This window comes from Lepidochelys kempii, chromosome 9, assembly GCF_965140265.1.
Source record: "Lepidochelys kempii isolate rLepKem1 chromosome 9, rLepKem1.hap2, whole genome shotgun sequence".
Taxonomy (NCBI): domain Eukaryota; kingdom Metazoa; phylum Chordata; order Testudines; family Cheloniidae; genus Lepidochelys; species Lepidochelys kempii.
In genome coordinates, this window is record NC_133264.1 from 54,895,898 (window position 1) to 54,917,623 (window position 21,726).

General features: G+C 44.7%; 1 protein-coding gene across 5 annotated transcripts in view; it reads left to right on the plus strand.

The window, feature by feature from the left end:
• THAP4 (THAP domain containing 4) overlaps positions 1-21,726 on the plus strand; it is a 52,071-nt gene that overhangs the window by 1,549 nt on the left and 28,796 nt on the right. For 2 of the 5 annotated variants that reach the window (XR_012160853.1, XM_073360416.1), the window contains exons 1-3: positions 356-1,009; positions 1,638-1,699; positions 2,871-4,030. Coding sequence is in view for 4 of the 5 variants with exons in the window: in XM_073360416.1 (XP_073216517.1) it covers positions 977-1,009; positions 1,638-1,699; positions 2,871-4,030 (1,255 nt within the window). In the remaining variant the exon portion in view is untranslated. Of the gene's footprint in view, positions 1-351; positions 1,010-1,637; positions 1,700-2,870; positions 4,031-21,726 lie in introns of those variants that run through there. The other 3 variants (XM_073360418.1, XM_073360419.1, XM_073360417.1) reach the window with 3 other exon arrangements.

The window sequence follows — 21,726 nt, forward strand, 5'->3', positions numbered from 1 at the left end:
GCACATACACCTTCTCATTTTCCCCTCCTCAGACTGCCAAATACTCACCTATCCCTGCCTTCCACTCTTTGCAGGTTTCCCACTGACCAGTGTAGCTGTTTAGTCCTGCTACATTCTTAGATGTTTGATGAGGGACTCTCATGTTTCTTCCTGTCCTGTCAGCTGCACAAATTTTATCCTCCCCTTTTTCTCCTGCCCCAGCCCATGTATATCCTGCACCTCGACAAATCTCTAACTGTACAGCATATAAGTGTTTAATCTTGCTGTACCTTTAGGGCCATGATTCCCTGACACACATTGCACCCCAATATCTGCTACCAGCCAGTATAGCTGCTTAATTCTGCTGTGCACTTAAAGTTGTTGATATGGGGGACAGAACATGCATCTCTGTCTCTTACATCTCCCTTCCCTACTTCACCCCCCTGCAATCTACTTTTCTCCTTCTCCACACTTTCCAATATCCCCACCCCAGCAGATTTTCCTATACCAGACATCCCAACTGTTATGTTCTTAGGCTGTTGATGAATGAGGGATGCATGCTTCCCTTCCCCACGGTCCTTATGTTTTCACTCTTTACCGCTTTGGCCTTGTCTACATTAGAAAGTGTGGTGTTTAAGAAAGCATTTAATCATTTTTAACAGTTGAGTTAACTGACCATGACTGTGGTCAGGATAGACAAAGACATACCATGTTTGATATGATGACATAGTAATCATGAAGTCTAGCTAACATCTTGTTGAACATGAGTTGTCTGCACTGACCGCAAAGCACTGGTCAGTCTATGTTGGCTAACTGTGTTGTTAAAAATCATGATTAAACACAGTAACATTTCCTAATATAAACAAGACCTAAAATGCATTCCCTTCCCACTCTCCAATGTGTTTTCTTCCCTGCAGGTCTCCCCCTAGATGTGTGTCCAGTCTACATTATAAAAACTTTGCTGGTATAACTACACTGGCAAACTCTCCTAGTTAAGATGCAGCTTATACTGTCAAGGATGCTTTTACTGGTATAGTTTATTTTGTTCAGGGAGCTGGTATAAGTTATACCGACAAAAGCATTTTTTTTTTGCTGATATAATTATGTCTACATTAGGGCTTCTCTTGGTATAAAAATGTTGTAAAAAAAAAAAATCACACCCATCTCTCACATTGCTATTCTAGCAAAAGTTTCTAGTGTAGACCTGCCCATAGTAACTCTGCTTATGCTATTGATGAGGAACACACACGCTTGGATTTCACCCCCTCCGAGGTCTCCACTGGCTACTGAAACTGCAGCTTAGTCTTGTTACAGCCCAAGGCTGGCATTAAGGACTGTACACACGCACATTTCTCCCACTGCATATCTCAGCTAGTACGTGTAATAGTTTTGTCATCATGTACCCTCATGCTGGTGATGTGGGATGCACACAATCTTGCCCTCCTCTTATGCCTTTGCTGAACAATAAGACAGCTTGGCCCAGAATGAACAGTAGGGAAAGAGGTTCCATGAGTTGCATGCAAACCGCTTTCTTTCTGGGATGTATTCTATTACTGCAGGTGGCATCCAAGAGAAACTCCATTAAAGAAATGTTCTGTAGTAGTAGTCTTTTTCTCTTCCAAAAAACCCAGGATAAAAATATTGCTTTCCTCTTGTAGTTAGAAACTGAAGACAACTCAAGAGCAAATTATATACAACGCTTGTTTGTAATAAAATTGAGGTAATCATGTTTCCTGTGCACGAAATAAGTAATACTAACATAGTAATACTAACTATGCTGATTCTGTTCTGTATGTCTCTTACTTAAAATCTGCAAATACAGTAAGCTGTCTTTTTTTATTATGCAAAGCTGTTAATAATCTTTGTATCCATTATGCTTCATTGTATGAATTTTGTGATTTGTTTTGCCATCTTCTGAAATTTCAGAAAGTTCTTCTGATTATTTTTGGTTTGTAAGGTTGCTGAATAATCATAGCTGGTTTGAGTAATATTGGTATTCCTGCCTGAACACATTCACCTCAGATGCTCTCTTAAACTAGTGGGCCATATGGTCCAAAGTCGCAAACATGCAAATGGAACTATGCAGGCAGACACCTGTACCTGCATGCAGCCCATGGTCTCTGTGTAGGTGCGGGGATCCATCTGCCTAGATCCAAATATAACCTTAGCATTGGTAATGCTAAGCAAAAATTCAAAATTAAGATGACTTTTGCGAGCCCATTTCAAACTGTATCTTGTATGCCTAGTTTAATTTTTCTTCCCTCATGGGATATGAAAATCTACTGAATTCCTCTATGAAAATGATTGTGTGTGAAGTCCCTGGCTATGTGTTTGTTTTTTCTGGATAGGTGCCGTTAACAGTCTAAAACAAGCATTTGTGTCAACTATAAGAAATACAGTGTGTGTAAATGTTATGATTTCTTGGCATTGAGGCCTGAATGTAGGATGTTTTATATCTTGTTTAATATCCCTTCATTACTCAGTGTAAACACCAGTCAGTTCCTGAAGACTGTAGATGGATTAGATTGTTGTTCGGGGCAGAGGGTTTCATTATTCACATCTTGTCTTTCTTCACTTACAAGGAGAGTCATGGTGTCTGACTGGTATAAATACATAGTGAAGTGGTCAGTTGCTTGCTAGCTGATTTTAATAGACAGTAGCACAAAGCTAACTGGTTATGTCCTCTCAGGGGAATTTAACTGCCAGCCAAGGAAATGAATATTTAGCATTCCGCTGAAACTTTCAATAATCAATCATCAACCAGGCATAACCAGTACTATACTGCTTTCTAGATAATTTTGGTTTCCAAAACTTATGGTCTGCTAACACTGAACTTCTTTGATTATAGAAATATCCATTTATTTTACCCTTTTTATGCTTCTTGTTTGCAGATTCCCTCTAAAGGACTCAAAACGTCTGATCCAGTGGTTAAAAGCAGTTCAAAGGGACAACTGGACTCCCACCAAGTACTCCTTTCTCTGCAGTGAGCATTTCACCAAAGATAGTTTCTCCAAACGGCTGGAAGATCAGCATCGGCTACTCAAGCCGACAGCTGTGCCAACTATCTTCCAGCTCACAGAGAAGAAAGACGACAACCAGGATTATGTCAAAAGTAGAATTAAAATAGCAAGCCAAATACCTGCGAGGGATGGAGATCAACCAAGGGAAGGAGGCTGTGAGGTAGTTGAGAGAACCTCATATTTTGGCCAAGACTTTATGATAATGCAAGGGACTAAAGAGATGGAGCAGGTGACTCTGCAAACTGAAATTGGGTCAATGTCTGAGCAAGAAGAGAATGTCTGTGGCCAGTTGGAAGGGCCTCTGAGAAGGATGTTAGTTGATAATTTAGTCACAAAGACAGGACTCCAGAAAAAGCCAGAAAGACCATCTGTGGATGATTGTCCTGGAAGCACAGTCCATACTGAAAGCTGGATAACAGATAGAAGTGGTATATCAATTGATGACTTCACACCTCCAGTATCTGGGGCTTGCAAATTTATTGGCTCCCTCCACTCTTACAGCTTTTCCTCTAAGCACACCAGAGAGAAGCCATCTTTCCCAAAAGAGCAACTTGAGAAGAAAAGGCCAAAGAGAGATGTGGAACCAAGCTGCAGTAGCAACATCATGGGGCACAATAAGACCTTAGCAGAAAGCTCCCCTAATTCATCACTTACTGCAACCCCTCAGAAACCTTCCCAAAGTTTGTCAGCATCCCCTGCAGACCTTACCCCTCAGCCAGCAACAGAGGCTGTGGTAGGTCAGAAGGGAGAGACAGATGCCAACCCCATGTCAATCAATGAGGTCATCATCTCAGCCTCAGGAGCTTGCAAGCTCATTGACTCCCTCCATTCATACTGTTTCTCCTCTAGGCAAAGCAAAAACGAAGTGTGCTGCTTACGGGAACAGGTGGAGAAAAAGAATGGAGAGCTGAAGCTGTTGAGGCAGAGAATCAGCCGTTCTGACAGCCAAGTCAAGAAGCTGAAGGAGAAGCTGGATGAACTAGAGAAGATCAGTTTCCCATACTTGAACAGTCTGCTGTCCCAGGACTGTGGTCAGTACCCTCAGTGCCTTTGTAATTGGGGCAGAATTCATTCTTTTGGCTAAAGTAAGAGGCTATCTAGTTAAAGTCTTACAAAAGAGGTGCGCTTTAAGGTCATCTCTGATCTAGGGTAATGTGTTTTGCCTTGCTTCTAAATAGAAAGTACTCCAATTAGACTCTACTTTCCCTTCCCCAGCCATTTTTAACTAGTTCAGCTTCAAGTAGAAACTGATCATAAAGGCCACAAGGATTTATTTGTCATGTTTAAGGAGCTAGAAGTCTGCTAGGGCCTAATTTTAAAGCCCAACTAGACCACAGCAAATCTGAGCCTAACCCTAGCTCGTTGAGTTGTTTCATAATGACCTGAATTTGACACTTGTTGTAAGGTGGGTCCCATTGGGTTTGGGTAGGGTTGAAAGCGTCTACCTGACAATGCTGTCTCCACCCAGCCCATGGCTTCCTATCCCCATTGTGCTGGACTTTGGGCTCGGGAGCCCTGGATCCCTCACCCCAACCCCACACTCTGCTTATCCTGTGGGAGGCTCCAGCCGTGGTACTGCTGGGTGCAGATTCTATGTGATACATCACACTCCACCAAAGCTCCTTCCTGCAGCACTGGGGTGGCCAGTCCTAGAAGCACTCCTCCAGGGATCTTGGCCACTGGGCAGTGGCTCCGGACATCTCTAGTGCCTCTGCCCATATGGCTTTCTCGGGGCAAGCATTGAGCCTGCCCAGCTAGCCAGCCCACACATCAGGCTAGGCAAGTCAGCATCGCCTCTCTCTTGCCATGGCAAGTGCAGTGTGGACACCTGGAGCACTCCAAGCCTCCTCTCTGCATCCTGGCACTGCTGCTGCTTCCTGTTCAGGATGGCAAAGACTCATTCTTCAGAGCATAAGCCCAGCCCCCAACTGACAGTGTTCGGAAGAAAAACTTTCCCTAGGGGTATTCCATTGTGGGGTTTCTTACCTCTTCCTCTGAAGCTTCTAGTACTAGCAAGTGTCAGAGACAGGATACTGGTGTAAATGGACCCCACTGCTCTAATCCATTGTGGCAATTCCTATCTCTAAACTCAACTAAGAGAATATAAACTACCTGCTTATATTTAGGGTTGCCACCCAACCTTATTTTTCCATGATAAGGTCCCAATTTTAATAGGTCTTTCCCATGGAAAAATCCCACATTTTAATGTAAGTGGAAAAAAATCACTGAAATGATGTCAAGGTTGGGTGTTTTTTGTTTGTTTGTCCCTGCAGGACTACATAGTAGAAGTGAAATCGTTCAAAATTTGTAACTTCATCCAGGGTTTCCAACAATACTATAAACCACAAAATCAAAGCTTAAATAGCTACTAGTACATGTAACTAAAACCCTGCAACAGCCTTGTGATTGGTACCTTTTGGTGCATATTTTTATATTCTCTTTGTGTGTCAATATAAAAGAATTACCTTAATCTAAACTGCTAGACAAATTTTTTTAGGTTTACATAAATTGTCTTAATATATTTTTAATAAGTTCACATTTGTTGGAACTCCTACAAATGAGCTTTTTATAAAATTGATCCTTTGAAAGATGCTTTGCCCTAATTTAGTAAGCACCATGACTGATTTTCTGAGATACATGTGCTGTTTATTGAAGGACAAGAATCAAACCTTTTTAATAGGAATTCTGAAAATTGCCAGATCTAATATTTTCTCAAGATAGAAAGCAATATTTAGATAATCAAATTCTAAGTGATTATAAATTGTTTACTGCGTAAAGTTTACATTGGTAAAGTTTTAACTGCTGTCCATAAATCTTAAAGAAGAGTTTGTTTTAATATTAGCATCCTGTTGGCATGTACCACCTATTCACGCTTCTGTCTTCTTGTTTATATAGTCTTAAAAAACCACTAATGAAACTGAAGCCAACTGTCGAGTTGGGCAGTTTATATTTTGTGTGAGTGCTAAGGGTAGATTGATACAAAAACTAAATTGAGAGTGCTTTTGGTTTCCTGAGAATCCCATAAAGGAGACTCCATAATTTATCAGTTAAATAATAATAGTATTGGAAGAGAGAAGGTGAATTAGGTAATATCTTTTATTGTACAATTGCCGGGGGTGGAAGAGACTAGCTTTTGAGCTACCCAGAGTTCTTCTTCAGGTCTGTGTGGCCATGAATGACAGCTTGGGAAACAAGCAGTTAAGGGTGAAATGTTGCTTTGTTTTGTCTGAACTCTGAGTTGGGAAGAAAAAAAGGAGTATACCCATAGCAGTGCCACTGATCTGAAGGTATACGTTGTCCCCAAATGTAAAATAGTTATGGGTAAGGACAAAGTCACAAAGTTCAGCCACCAGGTTAGCCGTGACATTATCGGGGATAGTGTTCTTGACGGCTTGTAGTCCATCTTTGTGTGGAATGTTGGTGTAGAGAGCTTCTACATCCATAGTGGCCAGGATGGTATTTTCAGGAAGATCACCGATGGATTGAAGTTTCCTCAGGAAGTCAGTGGTGTCTCGAAGGTAGCTGGGAGTACTGGTAGCGTAGGGCCTGATGAGGGAATCTACATAGCCAGACAATCCTGCTGTCAGTGTGCCAATGCCTGAGATGATGTGGTGCCCAGGATTTCCAGGTTTATGGATCTTGGGTAGTAGATAGAATATCCCAGGTCGGGGTTCCAGGGGTGTGTCTGTGCGGATTTGATCTTGTGCTTTTTCAGGAAGTTTCTTGAGCAAATGCTGTAGTTGCTTTTGGTAACTCTCAGTGGGATCAGAGGGTAATGGCTTGTAGAAAGTGGTGCTGGAGAGCTGCCGAGCAGCCTCTTGTTCATATTCCGACCTATTCATGATGACAACAGCACCTCCTTTGTCAGCCTTTTTGATTATGATGTCAGAGTTGTTTCTGGGGCTGTGGATGGCATTGTGTTCCGCACGGCTGAGGTTATGGGGCAAGTGATGCTGCTTTTCCACAATTTCAGCCCGTGCATGTCGGCGGAAGCACTCTATGTAGAAGTCCAGTCTGCTGTTTCGACCTTCAGGAGGAGTCCACCTAGAATCCTTCTTTTTGTAGTGTTGGTAGGGAGGTCTCTGTGGATTAGTATGTTGTTCAGAGGTGTGTTGGAAGTATTCCTTGAGTCGAAGACGTCGAAAATAGGATTCTAGGTCACCACAGAACTGTATCATGTTCATGGGGGTGGAGGGGCAGAAGGAGAGGCCCCGAGATAGGACAGCTGCTTCTGCTGGGCTGAGAGTATAGTTGGATAGGTTAACAATATTGGTGGGTGGGTTGAGGGAACCATTGCTGTGGCCCCTTGTGTCCTTTTTCTTTTGCAGAGAAGCAAAGTGTGCGTTGTAAATGGTGCAGGAAATGGCCCACCTTGATTATCATACACATTGTGAAGAGAGTGGTCACTTTGGATGGGCTGTTACCAGCAGGAGAGTGAGTTTGTGGGGGGGGGGGGCGGGCGGAGGGTGAGAGAACCTGGATTTGTGCAGGAAATGGCCCACCTTGATTATCATACACATTGTGAAGAGAGTGGTCACTTTGGATGGGCTATTACCAGCAGGAGAGTGAGTTTGGGGGGGGGGGGGGGCGGAGGGTGAGAAAACCTGGATTTGTGCTGGAAATGGCCCAACTTGATGATCACTTTAGATAAGCTATTACCAGGAGGACAGTGGGGCGGGAGGAGGTACTGTTTCATGGTCTCTGTGTGTATATAATGTCTTCTGCAGTTTCCACGGTATGCATCCGATGAAGTGAGCTGTAGCTCACGAAAGCTCATGCTCAAATAAATTGGTTAGTCTCTAAGGTGCCACAAGTACTCCTTTTCTTTTTGCAAATACAGACTAACATGGCTGTTACTCTGAAACCTGAGTAGGGAAGGGCATGTCTCCCTTACCACAGCAGTTTTATCAGTTTGCATCTCAGCCAGAATGTGGTATATTTCCTGTGAAAATGTACAGGCAAACTTCCATGTTTCTTTTCTAAACATATGGCCTATGAGGGTGTGTGTAAGGTGACTAGGCAGACTGATTTTGCAGGTTGTGTATGCTAATTATTTTATGCCCTGGTTCCAGTACAGCAAGCCAGCCGGCTGACCACCCCTGCTTCCTGGCATTCTGCCACCCCACTAAAACTGCTGATGCCAAGACGAACCTTAGGCCCATCTGCAACTGGCCTCAGCATGGAGTCTCCCTATTGAATTGTTATATATTCTGACATGTTTTGGAGTCTGGGATTCCTCATAGCCCAGAGCGTGCCAGTGTGAGAGCCTGGAATCTGAAGTGTTCAAGATTTTACTGCATGTCAGAGCATGCAGTAAATCATTTGATAGGTGCCAGAGTCCTAGAAAAAGGCAGCTGGGACCAAAATTCATCTCCTGAGGGAGAGTAAGGATATTGGGGGAAAGAAATAAGGATCTTAATCTAAAGCATTGGGGAAATGTTGCTGAAAAGCCAGTGGAGGGTCAGGAGAGGAGGAGAATGTTATGAACAGCCTGCTCTGATTGGAGACAATTACTGCCAAATCCTCTTGTCGTTCTTGAAGGCGTCTCTTAACTACCAAATCCTTCTACACCTCATCCCCTTTGACTATATTTAGAGCAGTCCAGGTTTTCTGTTTTGAAAGTTGGGTCGTGCTAATTGTGCAACTGCTGTGTATCAGGTCGGTTACTTTTGTAAGAGCCTGTTTTAAATTAAACTACAACTCGCAGCAGAAACTGGGATAACATTTTCACCTAATCGTGAGATCATTTTCTATATTACTATCTTATCAACCAAGTGTAAAACATTTCCTGGTGACCAAGGAGAGAATAGGGAGCTAAGGTGAGCAGTCTAAAAATAACCCTGGGAAATATGGCCAGCAGTGCAGCAACCAAAGGTATGGTTAAATGCAGCTAAAATACTCTATTTATTAGTCAAAGAGTTAAAATTCTACCATTCAAAGGTTTTTGCTTCACTGGAACCCCTTTTGAATCTAGTGTCTGCTTTTGTGAAGGCTGTGTTATTAAAAACAAAAACAGTGAAGAATTGATTCACATCTGAAGCTACCTGAATTATTTGAAAAATGAGTATAACATTTAGACTTCCCCCAAATTAGGTTTGTTTTAGAAGTCTTACTAAACCTAATATACATACATTAGTTTTCATAATTCTTGCACTTGAATGAAAACAGTTTTGGGTGAATTGGATGGCTTTTGAGACTGGTAATAGGATATAAATGTGGGGCTTTTATTTTTGTGCACTAGTTGAATCTGACACCTCTTCAGTGGTCTGTGTGAAGTGAGCAGGCGTTCCCAATCCAGACTGGGTTAGCATTAGAAAGCCAGTCAGCAAAATCCATGTCTTTATTGATGATGTCAGAGACCAAGAGTTGAACAATCCTGGAGGCTGAATACTCTCATCCCTTTAAGTGGTTGCTCCAAATCAGGGCAGTAGCACATTGCTGGGGCAGTGTGGGGGATGTCGCCCTGCTGATTTCTCTGCAATACCTGTTCTTTGGACAAAGGGAGGGTCTCAGTCTCTGAGACTGTCTGACATAAACCTGTCATCAGCACTAAATTCATTTAAAATTTAATTTAATTTAAAAAGCAGAATGCAGGGCTCCAGACTGATGCTAAAATGAGCTGAAAATTAATCTATCTCTGACCCAATGGTCTCAGGAGGTAGCAAAATCGGACAACACTTTTTGTGATCTTGCTTCTTAAATATAGGAATGTGTGTTAGGAGTTGGATGGGAGGGATATCAGGCAATTATATCCAATCTGAGGCCTCCCCTTCCTTTCACTGGACTCTGTCTCCTCTAGCTGAGCCAGAAGCTATGAGCTTGATGCAGAAATTCCTGGGTGAAATTTGATAGCCTGTGTTATGCAGCAGGACAGACTAGATTATCATAATGGAATCTTCTCACCTTAACTGGTATGAAACTAGGGAAAGATTTAACAATCCCTCACACTGTGTGCTGGTGTTGAGTCAGCCTAATACCTGAGGGGGGCAGTTTAGCAAATATTTAGGAGGGGGGATTTGTTCGGGGGATTTGTTCAGTTCAAAACTATAACAGGGTTTAAAAAAGAATTAGATAAATTCATGGAGGATAGGTCCATCAATGGCTATTAGCCAGGATGGGCAGGGATGGTGTCTCTGTTTGCCAGAAGCTGGGAATGGGAGACAGGGAATGGATCACTTGATGATTATCTGTTCTGTTCATTCCCTCTGGGGCACCTGGCATTGGCCACTGTCGGAAGACAGGATACTGGGCTAGATGGACCTTTGGTCTGACCCAATATGGCCGTTCTTATGTTCTCTACCTGAACAGGGTGTTGTGAGGGTAAATACATTAAAGATTGTGAGATGCTCATATACAGTGACGGGGAACGTAAAAGTATGCTTCTGGCCATGGTAGAGATGCTCCTGTTTCTTCCATCCCCTTTTTTGTCCATTTGTATTGTTTCTCCCCTTTCTCTTGGTGAGATCACAAACTTCGTCATAATAAACTATATAATATGAATTAAAATAGAAGCAGTTCTATACTGTACAGTGGAGGGAAAGTAAGCTTGCAGCAAAACCTCTGAATTCCACAGCTTGTATTAGAAAACAATTAAAAATGTTAATTAAGGAAGACCTAAAAGAAAGCTTATATCACTTATAAATGCACAGTTTCCTTAGGACAGGAGTGGGCAAACTGCGGCTCACGGGCCGAATCTGGCCCACCAGCCGTTTTAATCTGGCCCTCGAGTTTGCGCTGGGGAGTGGGGTCTGGGGCTTACCCCCCTCCGTTGCTTCAGCCGGGGAGCAGGGTCAGGGGCCGCTCCACGTGGCTCCCAGAAGGAGCTCATGGCCCCCCCCCCCCGGCCCCTTCGCGTAGGGGCACCCAGGGGGCTCCACTCTGCACGGCACCCCCACCGCCACCCCCGCAGCTCCCGTTGGCCAGGAACTGCGGCGAATGGGAACTGCAGGGACGGTGCCTGCGGACGAGGCAGCGTGCAGAGCTGCCTGGCCACACCTCCACATAGGAGCCAGAGAAGGGACATGCCGCTGCTTCTGGGAGCCACTTGAGGAAAGCGCTGCCTGGAGCCTGCACCCCTGAGCCTCCCTCCACGCCCCAACCCCCTGCCCCGGCCCTATCCCCCTCCCACCCTCCAAACCCCTTGATCCCAGCCTGGAGCACCCTCCTGCACCCCAAACCTCTCATCCCCAGCCCCACCCCAGAGCCTGCACCCCCAACCGGAGCGCTCACCCCCGCATCCTCCTCCAGCCCGGAGCCCCCTCCTGCACCTTGAACTCCTTATTTCTGGCCTCAGCCCAGAGCCCACACCCACAACCAGAGCTCTGACCCCCCTCCCACATCCCAACCCCAATTTTGTGAGCATTCATGGCCTGCCATACAATTTCTATTCCCAGATGTGGCCCTCAGGCCAAAAAGTTTGCCCACTGCTGCCTTAGGATGTTGGGGAGTTCCAAAATATGTAATTTGAACATTTTTTTCTATATTCTGTGAATTAGTACTAGCAGGCTGCAGAAGTCAGAAAGTCTTCCTGCAGCATTTTGATACAGTATGCTGTAGCTGTAGCACACGCTGACCCTGGTTATGCAATCTTCATTCATAACAAAATACAAATCTTGTGAATGTCTAAAAATGGGGACAGAGTTTGGTAGTTCTGTAAAACAATGTTGCAGAGGCAGGAAAGGAGAATGACTAGTCACAGAGTAGTGGAAACCAGTCAGAAGGATAGGGATTGTATCTGTGCCTCAGTATGAGTCTGGAAGATTGGGGACTGCACTGGCTCCTATAGCAAAGCGAAAGGAGTCACTCACTTTTAAGCTTGTTTTTGATGTAGGTGGGAATTTACCATCAAGGCCTGTCTTTGAATGGGAAAGATCAGATGACAGCTTGTCTGTGAATTTTGAACGGTGAGGTGAGGTCAGGTGATAAAGCACCTTGTTTGTTTAGTTTGGAAGGGGAAATGGAAACCAAGAGATCTTGGCATAGCTTGTCTGTCAACAGGGAGTGGATTTGGTGATTGGGTTAGGAGTGTTGCGGACCTCGTGGCTCCCCAAAGTGGGAAGGAGCAGAAATTGTATATCTGGTGAACAACCAGGCTAGGAATACTAGAGTTGGTCAATGGAGATGCATGTATGAGGAGAGGACCCAGGGTGGGGGGTAGGGGATGCTGGGATAGTGTGTAGGGAAGGGAAGAAGCAGTGGCATTGTGCTTGGAAAGAGAGGCAATAACACTGGAAGAAGATGAAAATATGCAAGGGGGGAAAGTATATCTACAGTGGGGGAGCAGTATGGAGAAGGTCAATAGTAGCTAAACTAACATCACAGTGAATTCCCTTATCATTTCAACAGAGGATGATATCTTCAAATTTAGGTTGTGTTCTATGAGTCAGTCTGCAGCATGCATGCACCTTTAAATTTTTTCAGTGGACATGGTTTTCACAGATTCCAAGTTCAGAAGGGATCATTGTGCTCCTCTAGTCTGACCTGTATAACTCAGGCCATACAATTTCCCAAAATAATTCCTAGAGCAGATCTTTTAGAAGAAACATCCTGTCTTGATTTTAAAATTGCCCGTGATGGAGAATCCACCATGACCCTGGATAAGTTGTTCCACTGGTTAATTACCCAGACTAGAAGACGGAGCATTTTATCTTCCCCTGGCTTTTTCTGACCTATTTCACCACCACATAGTTAAGGAATTGGGAGAGGACAGTGAGTTTATAGGTTTTATTATGTCTTTACTGCATCACATGATCTCACACACTATGAATTATACTATTGGTGGATTTCATCCCAATGTTTTACCTCTGATGTCCAGAATGTTAGTAGTTCTCTCCTTTGCAACAAAGTCCTTAAACTAAAATTCACATTCCCCAGTACTATGAGGCACCTTTTGATAATGCAGCTGGTAGAATGTTTGCAAGAGTCCTGCTTGAAGCTTAGCTCCATAATAAGGAAAATATTCATCACCTCTTTAGAGTGATTCCTCTAAACAAGGATTACATTGATAACACTGATATTTAAAACAAATCAACCCAGCATGCCAGAGATACATTTCCCTTTCCTTTGCAAACACCACTTTATGTTCTACCACAACGATCATCTAGCTCTACTCACCCTAACCATGATCCCACAGGCAGTTAGCCTCCCTCTTAAAGTACTCCAGCCTTCACTTGCTATACAAGGTATAGTACAGATCAGCTGGTAAGAAAACCAGCATAAGCCAGTTCAGTCATAAATAATAAATCACATTCCAATGAAATACTTTATTTCAGCTCCATTAAACTCCCAGGCTTTTAAAATCAGTTGTGTCACCAAATAATGCAAGCTGTTAGCAAGGTTGAAGAATTTACCAACATCTCCCAGCTGAAGAGTGAAGTCTGCTAGCTATTCCCTCTGCAATGTAAAAGAATAAAGCACTTGTACTTAATTCTAAGATGTTCTCAATCAACCTTCTATCTTAATAATTTGTTTAAAATGCTACTTACTGCATCTTTCTTGCTCCTCTCCTACCCTCTTTTCCATCCTGGCTTCACTCCACTTTCCTTTCTTTCCTATCACAGATCACGGTTTATCCCTTTCTCCTTTGTTTTCATTGTCAGTTAGCTTCTTATTTTCTCTCTCTCCTCCACCGCATTATATCACTTCCCTATGTTGTGTTCTCTGCTGCTGCCTTTATTTTCTGCTGCTTCTTTCTTCTCCCATTGCTTCCCCCTCTCCCTCAATTTCTCAGTCTCTCTCTTTTAAAATCATTCATCTCTTTTCTAATTCATTCCATCTGTCTCTGTCTCCCTCCTACTCCCTTACGCACCCAGCCCAACTCATTTACCTCCATCCACTCACACACAAGGCTTAAAATTTATCAGAGATCAGGGAACTAAACCTGCTTGCCAAAAGACTGATGCAAGAGGTCTGAGTGCATCATCGCCCAGAGGCAACACCCAGGTGAGAAATAAACCTGTGCCCCAGCTGCTGGGAAAGGTTTTTTGTGTGCTCAAATTCTTAATGATGCTGTTCCTGGACTTTACTCAGGGGCTTTGTCTTTCAAATCCTCTGTGGGGTAGTAGGTGCCTGATAAACTTGAATCCCCAAACTCCTCTGACTACTCAGGAGAAAGAGGATTCTTTTGCTTCTCCCACCACCTCCACCTCCCACCCTAGAATCTGCCAACTGCTTCAAAGGTGGATGAAATATCTGCTCCTCCTCTCTCCCTTCTAGCTACAACAAGTGGCAGGGGAGAGGTGTTGTTTTGTTCATCTGCTGCTCTGTCTTTCCTCAGCCTCTAGCTTTTGAGAGGAGGATGGGTCTCCACTGCTCTTTCCCTGCCACAGCCTCTGTTTTGGAGTCTTCATGCCCCATTAGTGATTCCTCTGTCTGCCTTTGCATCTGCTTCTAGCTTTCCCAAGCAACACAATGCATGAATGATTCTTGTCAGTCTCACTGCTGTCCACTGAATAGTTCTGAATAGTCACTGCTGTTCTGAATAGTGGCAATTATTACTCTTCAATTTGGTGCTTTCCGAAGGTGCAGCAAAGACAATTAAAGCTGTCTGTCTGCAGACTTAGGAAGACATGACTGCATTAATTTATACTTAGTTTACATCTGGAAAGTTATTTTCACAAACTTAAGGGCTAGAAACCCAATTGAAAAAATAAATACGTTCTGCAGAAGTTGGTGACACTTGCCAGAAAAGCTATATAATTTCCCCAGGCATGTAAATGTTTAAAGAAATGGTCATTAGGAACAATAAAATTGCTCCTTGCACCTGAAGCCATTTCTTCCATCCATCAGGTACAGTCTGCCTCTTGATCTAGAAATGTTGTGGGGGGGAGAGTCAGAGAAAGATTAAACTTGTTCTTCTCCGAGTGCTTGCTTATATCTATTCGAGTTAGGTGTGCGCGTGCTGCTTGCACAGAAGTCAGAAACTTTTCCCTAGCAGCTTCCCGTTGGGCTGGCTGTGGAGCCCCCTGGAGTGGCACCGATATGGTGCTCTATATACGATCCTGCCAGCCCAACCCCACCCTTCAGTTCCTTCTTAGCCAATGACGGTTGTTGGAACAGTGGTCTCTTGTTCTCAAGTACTCCACTACTCCCTAGCTACCTTACTTATCTCTGTATATAGTTACCCATTGTTAGTTAATTGTTAGTCATTATCTCTAGTGTTAAGTATAATTTATAGCAGTTGGGGAGTTTTCCCCTTCAACAAGTGCCCTGTGGGGCTCCGGGGCATGCTGTCCCAGGGCTTCAAACCTTGTAGCTCCTGCGGCAAGCCTATGCCCATGGGCAATCCCCACAACTGCTGTCTTTGGTGTCTGGGAGAGGCCCACCAGGCGGACAAGTGTAAAATTTCCAAGGCATTTAAACCCTATACCAGAAAGGAGAGGGACATTCGCCTGAAACAACTCCTCATGGAGTCTGTTCTCCATCTGCCACAAGATTTGGGCCTGAACCCCTCGGTGCAGAGCGCTCCTCCACCGGCACCATCTACAGCACCACAAAAGGACTCGGCATGCCCTCCTAGGAGCTGGCAATCTCCCGGGATCCAGAAGCGCTCCGCCAGGCACCGCTCCCACTCCCCGGCCGCCCGTAAAAAGCAGGCCATGGGAGGACCCCCTCAGAGGTTTGAAGCGGACGCTGCGGCCCCAGCAGGACACGGTGCAGACCATACCCATAAGACTGACAGACCCTCCAGTAGGCCTCAGCCCACAAGGGCCCTCGGTTCCCTGGGCAGCCCCGGATCCCCTGCAGGTGGAGGAGGTCACACTGCCCTCCACTCTGGACACTTTTGAGGCCGCTAGAGGGCTCATTGAGATGACTGCGCCTGTGTCCCTGGTCTCGAGGCCTCCACCAGCTCGAGCCTCGGTACCGTCAAGGGGCAAACCAACAATGTTTGGGCTATCTGCCCCAGACCAGCATCACCGCGCCGCTCTGAGTCCCAGCACCATTCTGAGTCTTGGCACCACACGTATGTTACGCATTGGTCTAACTCACAGCTCTGGTCCGACTCGCGGCACTGGTCTTGCAACCCTGATCCTTGGAGCCGTTCCCACTCAAGATGGTTGTCAGCTGATAGGTCATGGTCCCACTCGAGGTCTAGGTCATGGTCTGAGACCTCGTGGCACCGCTCAGACGGTCATCATTCCGTGCATCGCTCTCCATAGCGGCACTGCACCTCTCCAAGTTGTCAATTACAGCACCGCTCTCCGGCACAGCGCAGATCTCCAGCACGGCACCAGTCACTCTCTCGATGCCGCTCCCCATCGAGGCGAGGTCCAACTTCTTGGCACCTGTCAACCTCACAGTACCGCTCTCCACAACGGCACCAGCCACTGCCCAGATCTCGCCATTCCTCGTGGTACCCATCCCGCCCGTCAGGGGACTCAGAGCCTTCCTTGGTGCACTCGAGCATCGCCCCCCTTTTGCCATCCCGCTCCCAGTCTCCCTCCCTTAGGTCAGGTAGGGCATCGGGAGCTTCGGACATACCCCAGTCAGGCCCGGGCAGCCTCAGACAGGACACCTCAGTACCCCACTGGCAACCCCAGTGGCAGTTCTGGACCCCCTGAGCGTACCACCAGGCCCAGGGTGTCCCTCTACCGCCACGTTTGGGGTCCCGCCTTCCCGAGGCAACTCTCAACCAACTCTCAGCAACCCACCTTCGGACCCCGCACAAACTCTGGAACCAGCCCCACCCCCAGTGGAGGCTACTCCCGGTGCTCAGGTTGTCTGAAAATAGGTATCTCTTTTCACACAGTCAAAAACTGAAATTCACTGCCTGCTTTATCTTTTGCACAGAAGAGAGGACTTTGAATTGCTGCAATATCACTTGCTCCACTAGAGGGGAGCAAAAGCCTACGCTGCAGACCAAAAGCCATTGTTCCCAAAGCTTCCCTGTTCACTTAAACCTGGGACTTTTCCTGTTACAAAGTGCAAAGAAAGAAAAGGAGTACTTGTGGCACCTTAGAGACTAACCAATTTATTTGAGCATAAGCTTTTGTGAGCTACAGCTCACTTCATCAGATGTATACTATGGAAAATACAGAAGATGTTTTTATACACACAAACCATGAAAAAAATGGGTGTTTATCACTACAAAAGGTTTTCTCTCCCCCCCACCCTACTCTCCTGCTGGTAATAGCTTATCTAAAGTGATCACTCTCCTTACAATGTGTATGATAATCAAGGTGGGCCATTTCCAGCACAAATAATAGTATCTAAGCTAAAAAACATTTGATTATGTATGTGTTTATTTACATACATGGCAAATAATGTGGAGAGCCTGCAGATATTCTTCCCTATATAAGTAAAAAGTCAGTACCTAAAAATGTGAAATATAAACATTTAATGTTTCTGCCCCCAGTTTGAGAACCCCTTATTGCCAGTACTGTCAGCTGTGAAGAGTGCAAACTGATCTGACAATCTTTGCAAACTATTGCTATAGTTCTATAGAAATCCCATCAACCTCACTGTGGGATCTGATGCAAATATCTCGTTATTCTATCTCAGTGTGTTTCAGGAGAATGAAATGTAATTAGGGGCATTATATTTGTTTTAAAACTGTTTTAACACTCTCTAAACTTGAGGAGAGAGAACATAAGAACGGCCATACTGGGTCAGACCAAAGGTCCACCTAGGCCAGTATCCTGTCTTCCAACAGTGGCCAATGCCAGGTGACCCAGAGGAAATGAACAGAACAGGTAATCAAGTGATCCATCCCCTGTCAGCCATTCCCAGCTTCTGGCAAACAGAGGCTAAGGACACCATCCTTGCCCATCCTGGCTAATAGCCGTTGAGGGAACTGTCCTCCATGAATTTATCTGTTTGTTTTTTTTTAACCCTGTTATGGTCTTGGCCTTCACAACATCCTCTGACAAGGAGTTCCACAGGTTGACTGCGTTGTGTGAAAAAATACTTCCTTTTGTTTGTTTTAAACCTGCGGCCTATTAATTTCATTTGGTGACCCCAAGTTCTTGTGTAATGAGGAGGAGTAAATAACACTTCCTTGTTTACTTTTGCCACACCAGCCATGATTTTATAGACCTCTATCATATCCCCCCTTAGTCGTCTTTTTTCCAAGCTGCAAAGCCCCAGTCTTATTAATTTCTCTTCCTATGGCAGACATTCCATGCCGCTAATCATTTTTGTTGTCCTTTTCTGAACCTTTTCCAATTCCAATATATCTTTTTTGAGCTGGGGCGACCACATCTGCATGCAGTATTCAAGATGTGGGCATACCATGGATTTATTTAGAGGCAATATGATATTTTCTGACTTATTAGCTATCCCTTTCTTAATGATTCCCAACATTGTTTGCTTTTTGGACTGCCACTGCACATTGAGCGGATGTTTTCAGATAATTATCCACAGTGACTCCAAGATTACTTTCTTGAGTGGTGACAGCTAATTTAGAACCCATCATTTTATATGTATAGTTGGGATTATGTTTTCCAATGAGCATTACTTTGCATTTATCAATGTTGAATTTCATCTGCCATTTTGTTGCCCAGTCACCCAGTTTTGAGAGATCCTTTTGTAGCTCTTCGCTGTCTGCCTGGGACTTAACTAACTTGAGTAGTGTTGTATCATCTGCAGATTTTGCCACATCACTGTTTACCCCTTTTTCCAGATCATTTATGAATATGTTGAATAGGACTGGTCCCAGTACAGACACCAGGGGGACACCACTATTTACTTCTCTCCATTCTGAAAACTAACCATTTATTCCTACCCTTTGTTTCCTGTCTTTTAACCAGTTACCAATCCATGAGAGAACCTTCCCTCTTTATCCCATGACTGCTTATTTTGCTTAATAGCCTTTGGTGAGGGACCTTGTCAAAGGCTTGCTGAAAATCTAAATACACTATACCCACTGGATCCCCCTTGTCTACATGCTTGTTGTCCCCCTCAAAGAATTCTAATATATTAGTGAGGCATGATTTCCCTTTACAAATACCACCTTGACTATTCCCCAACAAATTATGTTCATCTGTGTGTCTGACAATTTTGTTTTTTACTGTTGTTTCAACCAGTTTGCCCGGTACTGAAGTCAGGCTTACTGGCCTGTAATTGCCGGCATCACCTCTGGAGCCCTTTTTAAAAATTGGCATCACATTAGCTATCCTCCAGTCTTTTGGTACAGAACCTGAGATGCCACAAGAAGAGAGACCCCACAGGTGACAGAAATGAAAATCCTCTCTTGATGGGGAAAATTTTCATTAGAATCATAGAAGATTAGGGTTGGAAGAGACCTCAGCAGGTCATCTAGTCAAACCTCCTGCCCAAAGCAGGACTAACACCAACTAAATCATCCCAGCCAGGGTTTTGTCAAGCCGGGCCTTAAAAATCTCCAAGGATGGAGATTCAACCACCTCCCTAGGTAACCCATTCCAGTGCTTCACCACCCTCCTAGTGAAATAGTGTTTCCTAATATCCAACCTAGACCTCCTCCACTGCAACTTGAGACCATTGCTTCTTGTTTTGTCATCTTCCACCACTGAGAACAGCCGCACTCCATCCTTTTTGGAACCCCCCTTCAAGTAGTTGAAGGCGGCTATCAAATCCCCCCTCACTCTTCTCTTCCGCAGACTAAACAAGCCTAGTTCCCTCAGCCTCTCCTCGTAAGTCATGTGTCCTCGCCCCCTGGTCATTTTCGTTGCCCTCCGCTGGACTCTCTCCAATTTGTCCACATCCTTTCTGTGGTGGGGGGCCCAAAACTGGATGCAATACTCCAGATGTGGCCTCACCAGGTCCGAATAGAGGGGAATAATCACTTCCCTCGATCTGCTGGCAGTGCTCCTTCTAATGCAGCCCAATATGCTGTTAGCCTTCTTTGCAACAAGGGCACACTGCTGACTCATATCCAGCTTCTCATCCACTGTAATCTCCAGGTCCTTTTCTGCAGAACTGCTGCTTAGCCAGTCGGTCCCCAGCCTGTAACAGTGCATGGGATTCTTCCGTCCTAAGTGCAGGACTCTGCACTTGTCCTTGTTGAACCTCATCAGATTTCTTTTGGCCCAATCCTCCAATTTGTCTAGGTCACTCTGGACCCGATCCCTACCCTCCAGTGTATCTACCTCTCCCCCTAGTTTAGTTTCATCTGCGAACTTGCTGAGGGTGCAATCCATCCCATCATCCAGATCATTAATAAAGATGTTGAACAAAACCGGCCTCAGGACCTACCCCTGTGGTACTCCACTTGATACTGACTGCTAGCTAGACATCGAGCCGTTGGTCACTACCCATTGAGCCCGACCATCTAGCCAGTTTTCTATCCACCTCATAGTCCATTCATCCAATCCATAGTTTTTTTAACTTGCTGGCAAAAATACTGTGGGAGACGGTATCAAAAGCTTTACTGAAGTCAAGATATATCACATCCACTGCTTTCCCTATATCCACAGAGCCAGTTATCACATCAGGCAATCAGGTTGGTCAGGCATGACTTGCCCTTGGTGAATCCATGTTGACTGTTCCTGATCACCTTCCTCTCCTCCAAGTGCTTCAAAATGGTTTTCTTGAGGACCTGCTCCATGATTTTTCCAGGGACTAAGGTGAGGCTGACAGGTCTGTAGTTCCTCCGGTTCTCCTTCTTCCCTTTTTAAAAGATGGACACCATATTTGCCATTTTCCAGTCGTCCGGGACCTCCCCCAATTGCCATGAGTTTTCAAAGATAATGGCCAATGGCTCCGCAATCACATCAGCCAATTTCCTCAGCACCCTCGGATGCATCATTCCCTTACCTTTCAGTCTGCTCCTCTAAACATGGACTCTCTCTCCTCCCTTTCCCACTACTTTTAACAAGCAATTTGGGATTGAGGCACAGTGAGTTTCACACTGGCCTAGCAAGTTTTCACCTATGACATCACCCGTTTAGGTCCTCGATTTTCTTCATAATTTTGTCTCTACCTTCCAGCCTAGCCAAACCTGTATCACATTCCTGCTTGTTGCCAGGTAATGATGGCAGTAGGTGTATAAACTCTTTTCCCATTGGGTTGAGTGTGTGGACTCTTTTAGCTAGTGTGGGAGAGGAACATACTACATTGACTCCTGAATTTGGATCTCTGGCTTCACAACGCTTAACGTCACCACTCTAGACCGTGCAGTGAGCATATCCAGTTATGTTTGTTTTGGTCTTCCCTGATGTAATAGGGGTAATGTATCCCTTTTCTTACTCGCATCATCAGTACGAAATGCTTTGCCATTCACAGGGACCTGAAATGGTGTCAGTGCATCTCAATTAATTTCTTGGGGTGAGAGAGGTTGTTTTTTGTTTTTTTTACAGTGCATACCCTATTAAAATCACATTACACAATAAAAAGTGCACAATTGTTATTTACCAAAGCTGTTCCTCTTACAGTGACTCATTAAAGAAGGTGTCTTTGTGTCATGAGACAAAGGTTCCATATAAATGTAATAATGGAATAGAGCTATTCCCATCACAGAGCAGCTTTCTGGTCCATTTCTACTTTAGCCTGCGTGCCATAGTGTCTTAATTGGCTTTTACCCAGCCTGGGCCTTAAGCATAAGCAAAGCAACTCTTGGACTAACCCTTATTCCTGTCTAGCAGTGGGGAAACAATTCGCTGTGAGTTTCCAGCAGAGGGGAGGCAAATTATGGCCTCATTAGCCCCTTCCAAGAGTTTGTGCCCAAGTTTTGATTGGCCTCTTGCACATCCACAAGTTGGCCCTGATTATATCTTTGTCATTCTTCATCCAGACATGCATTACTGTATTT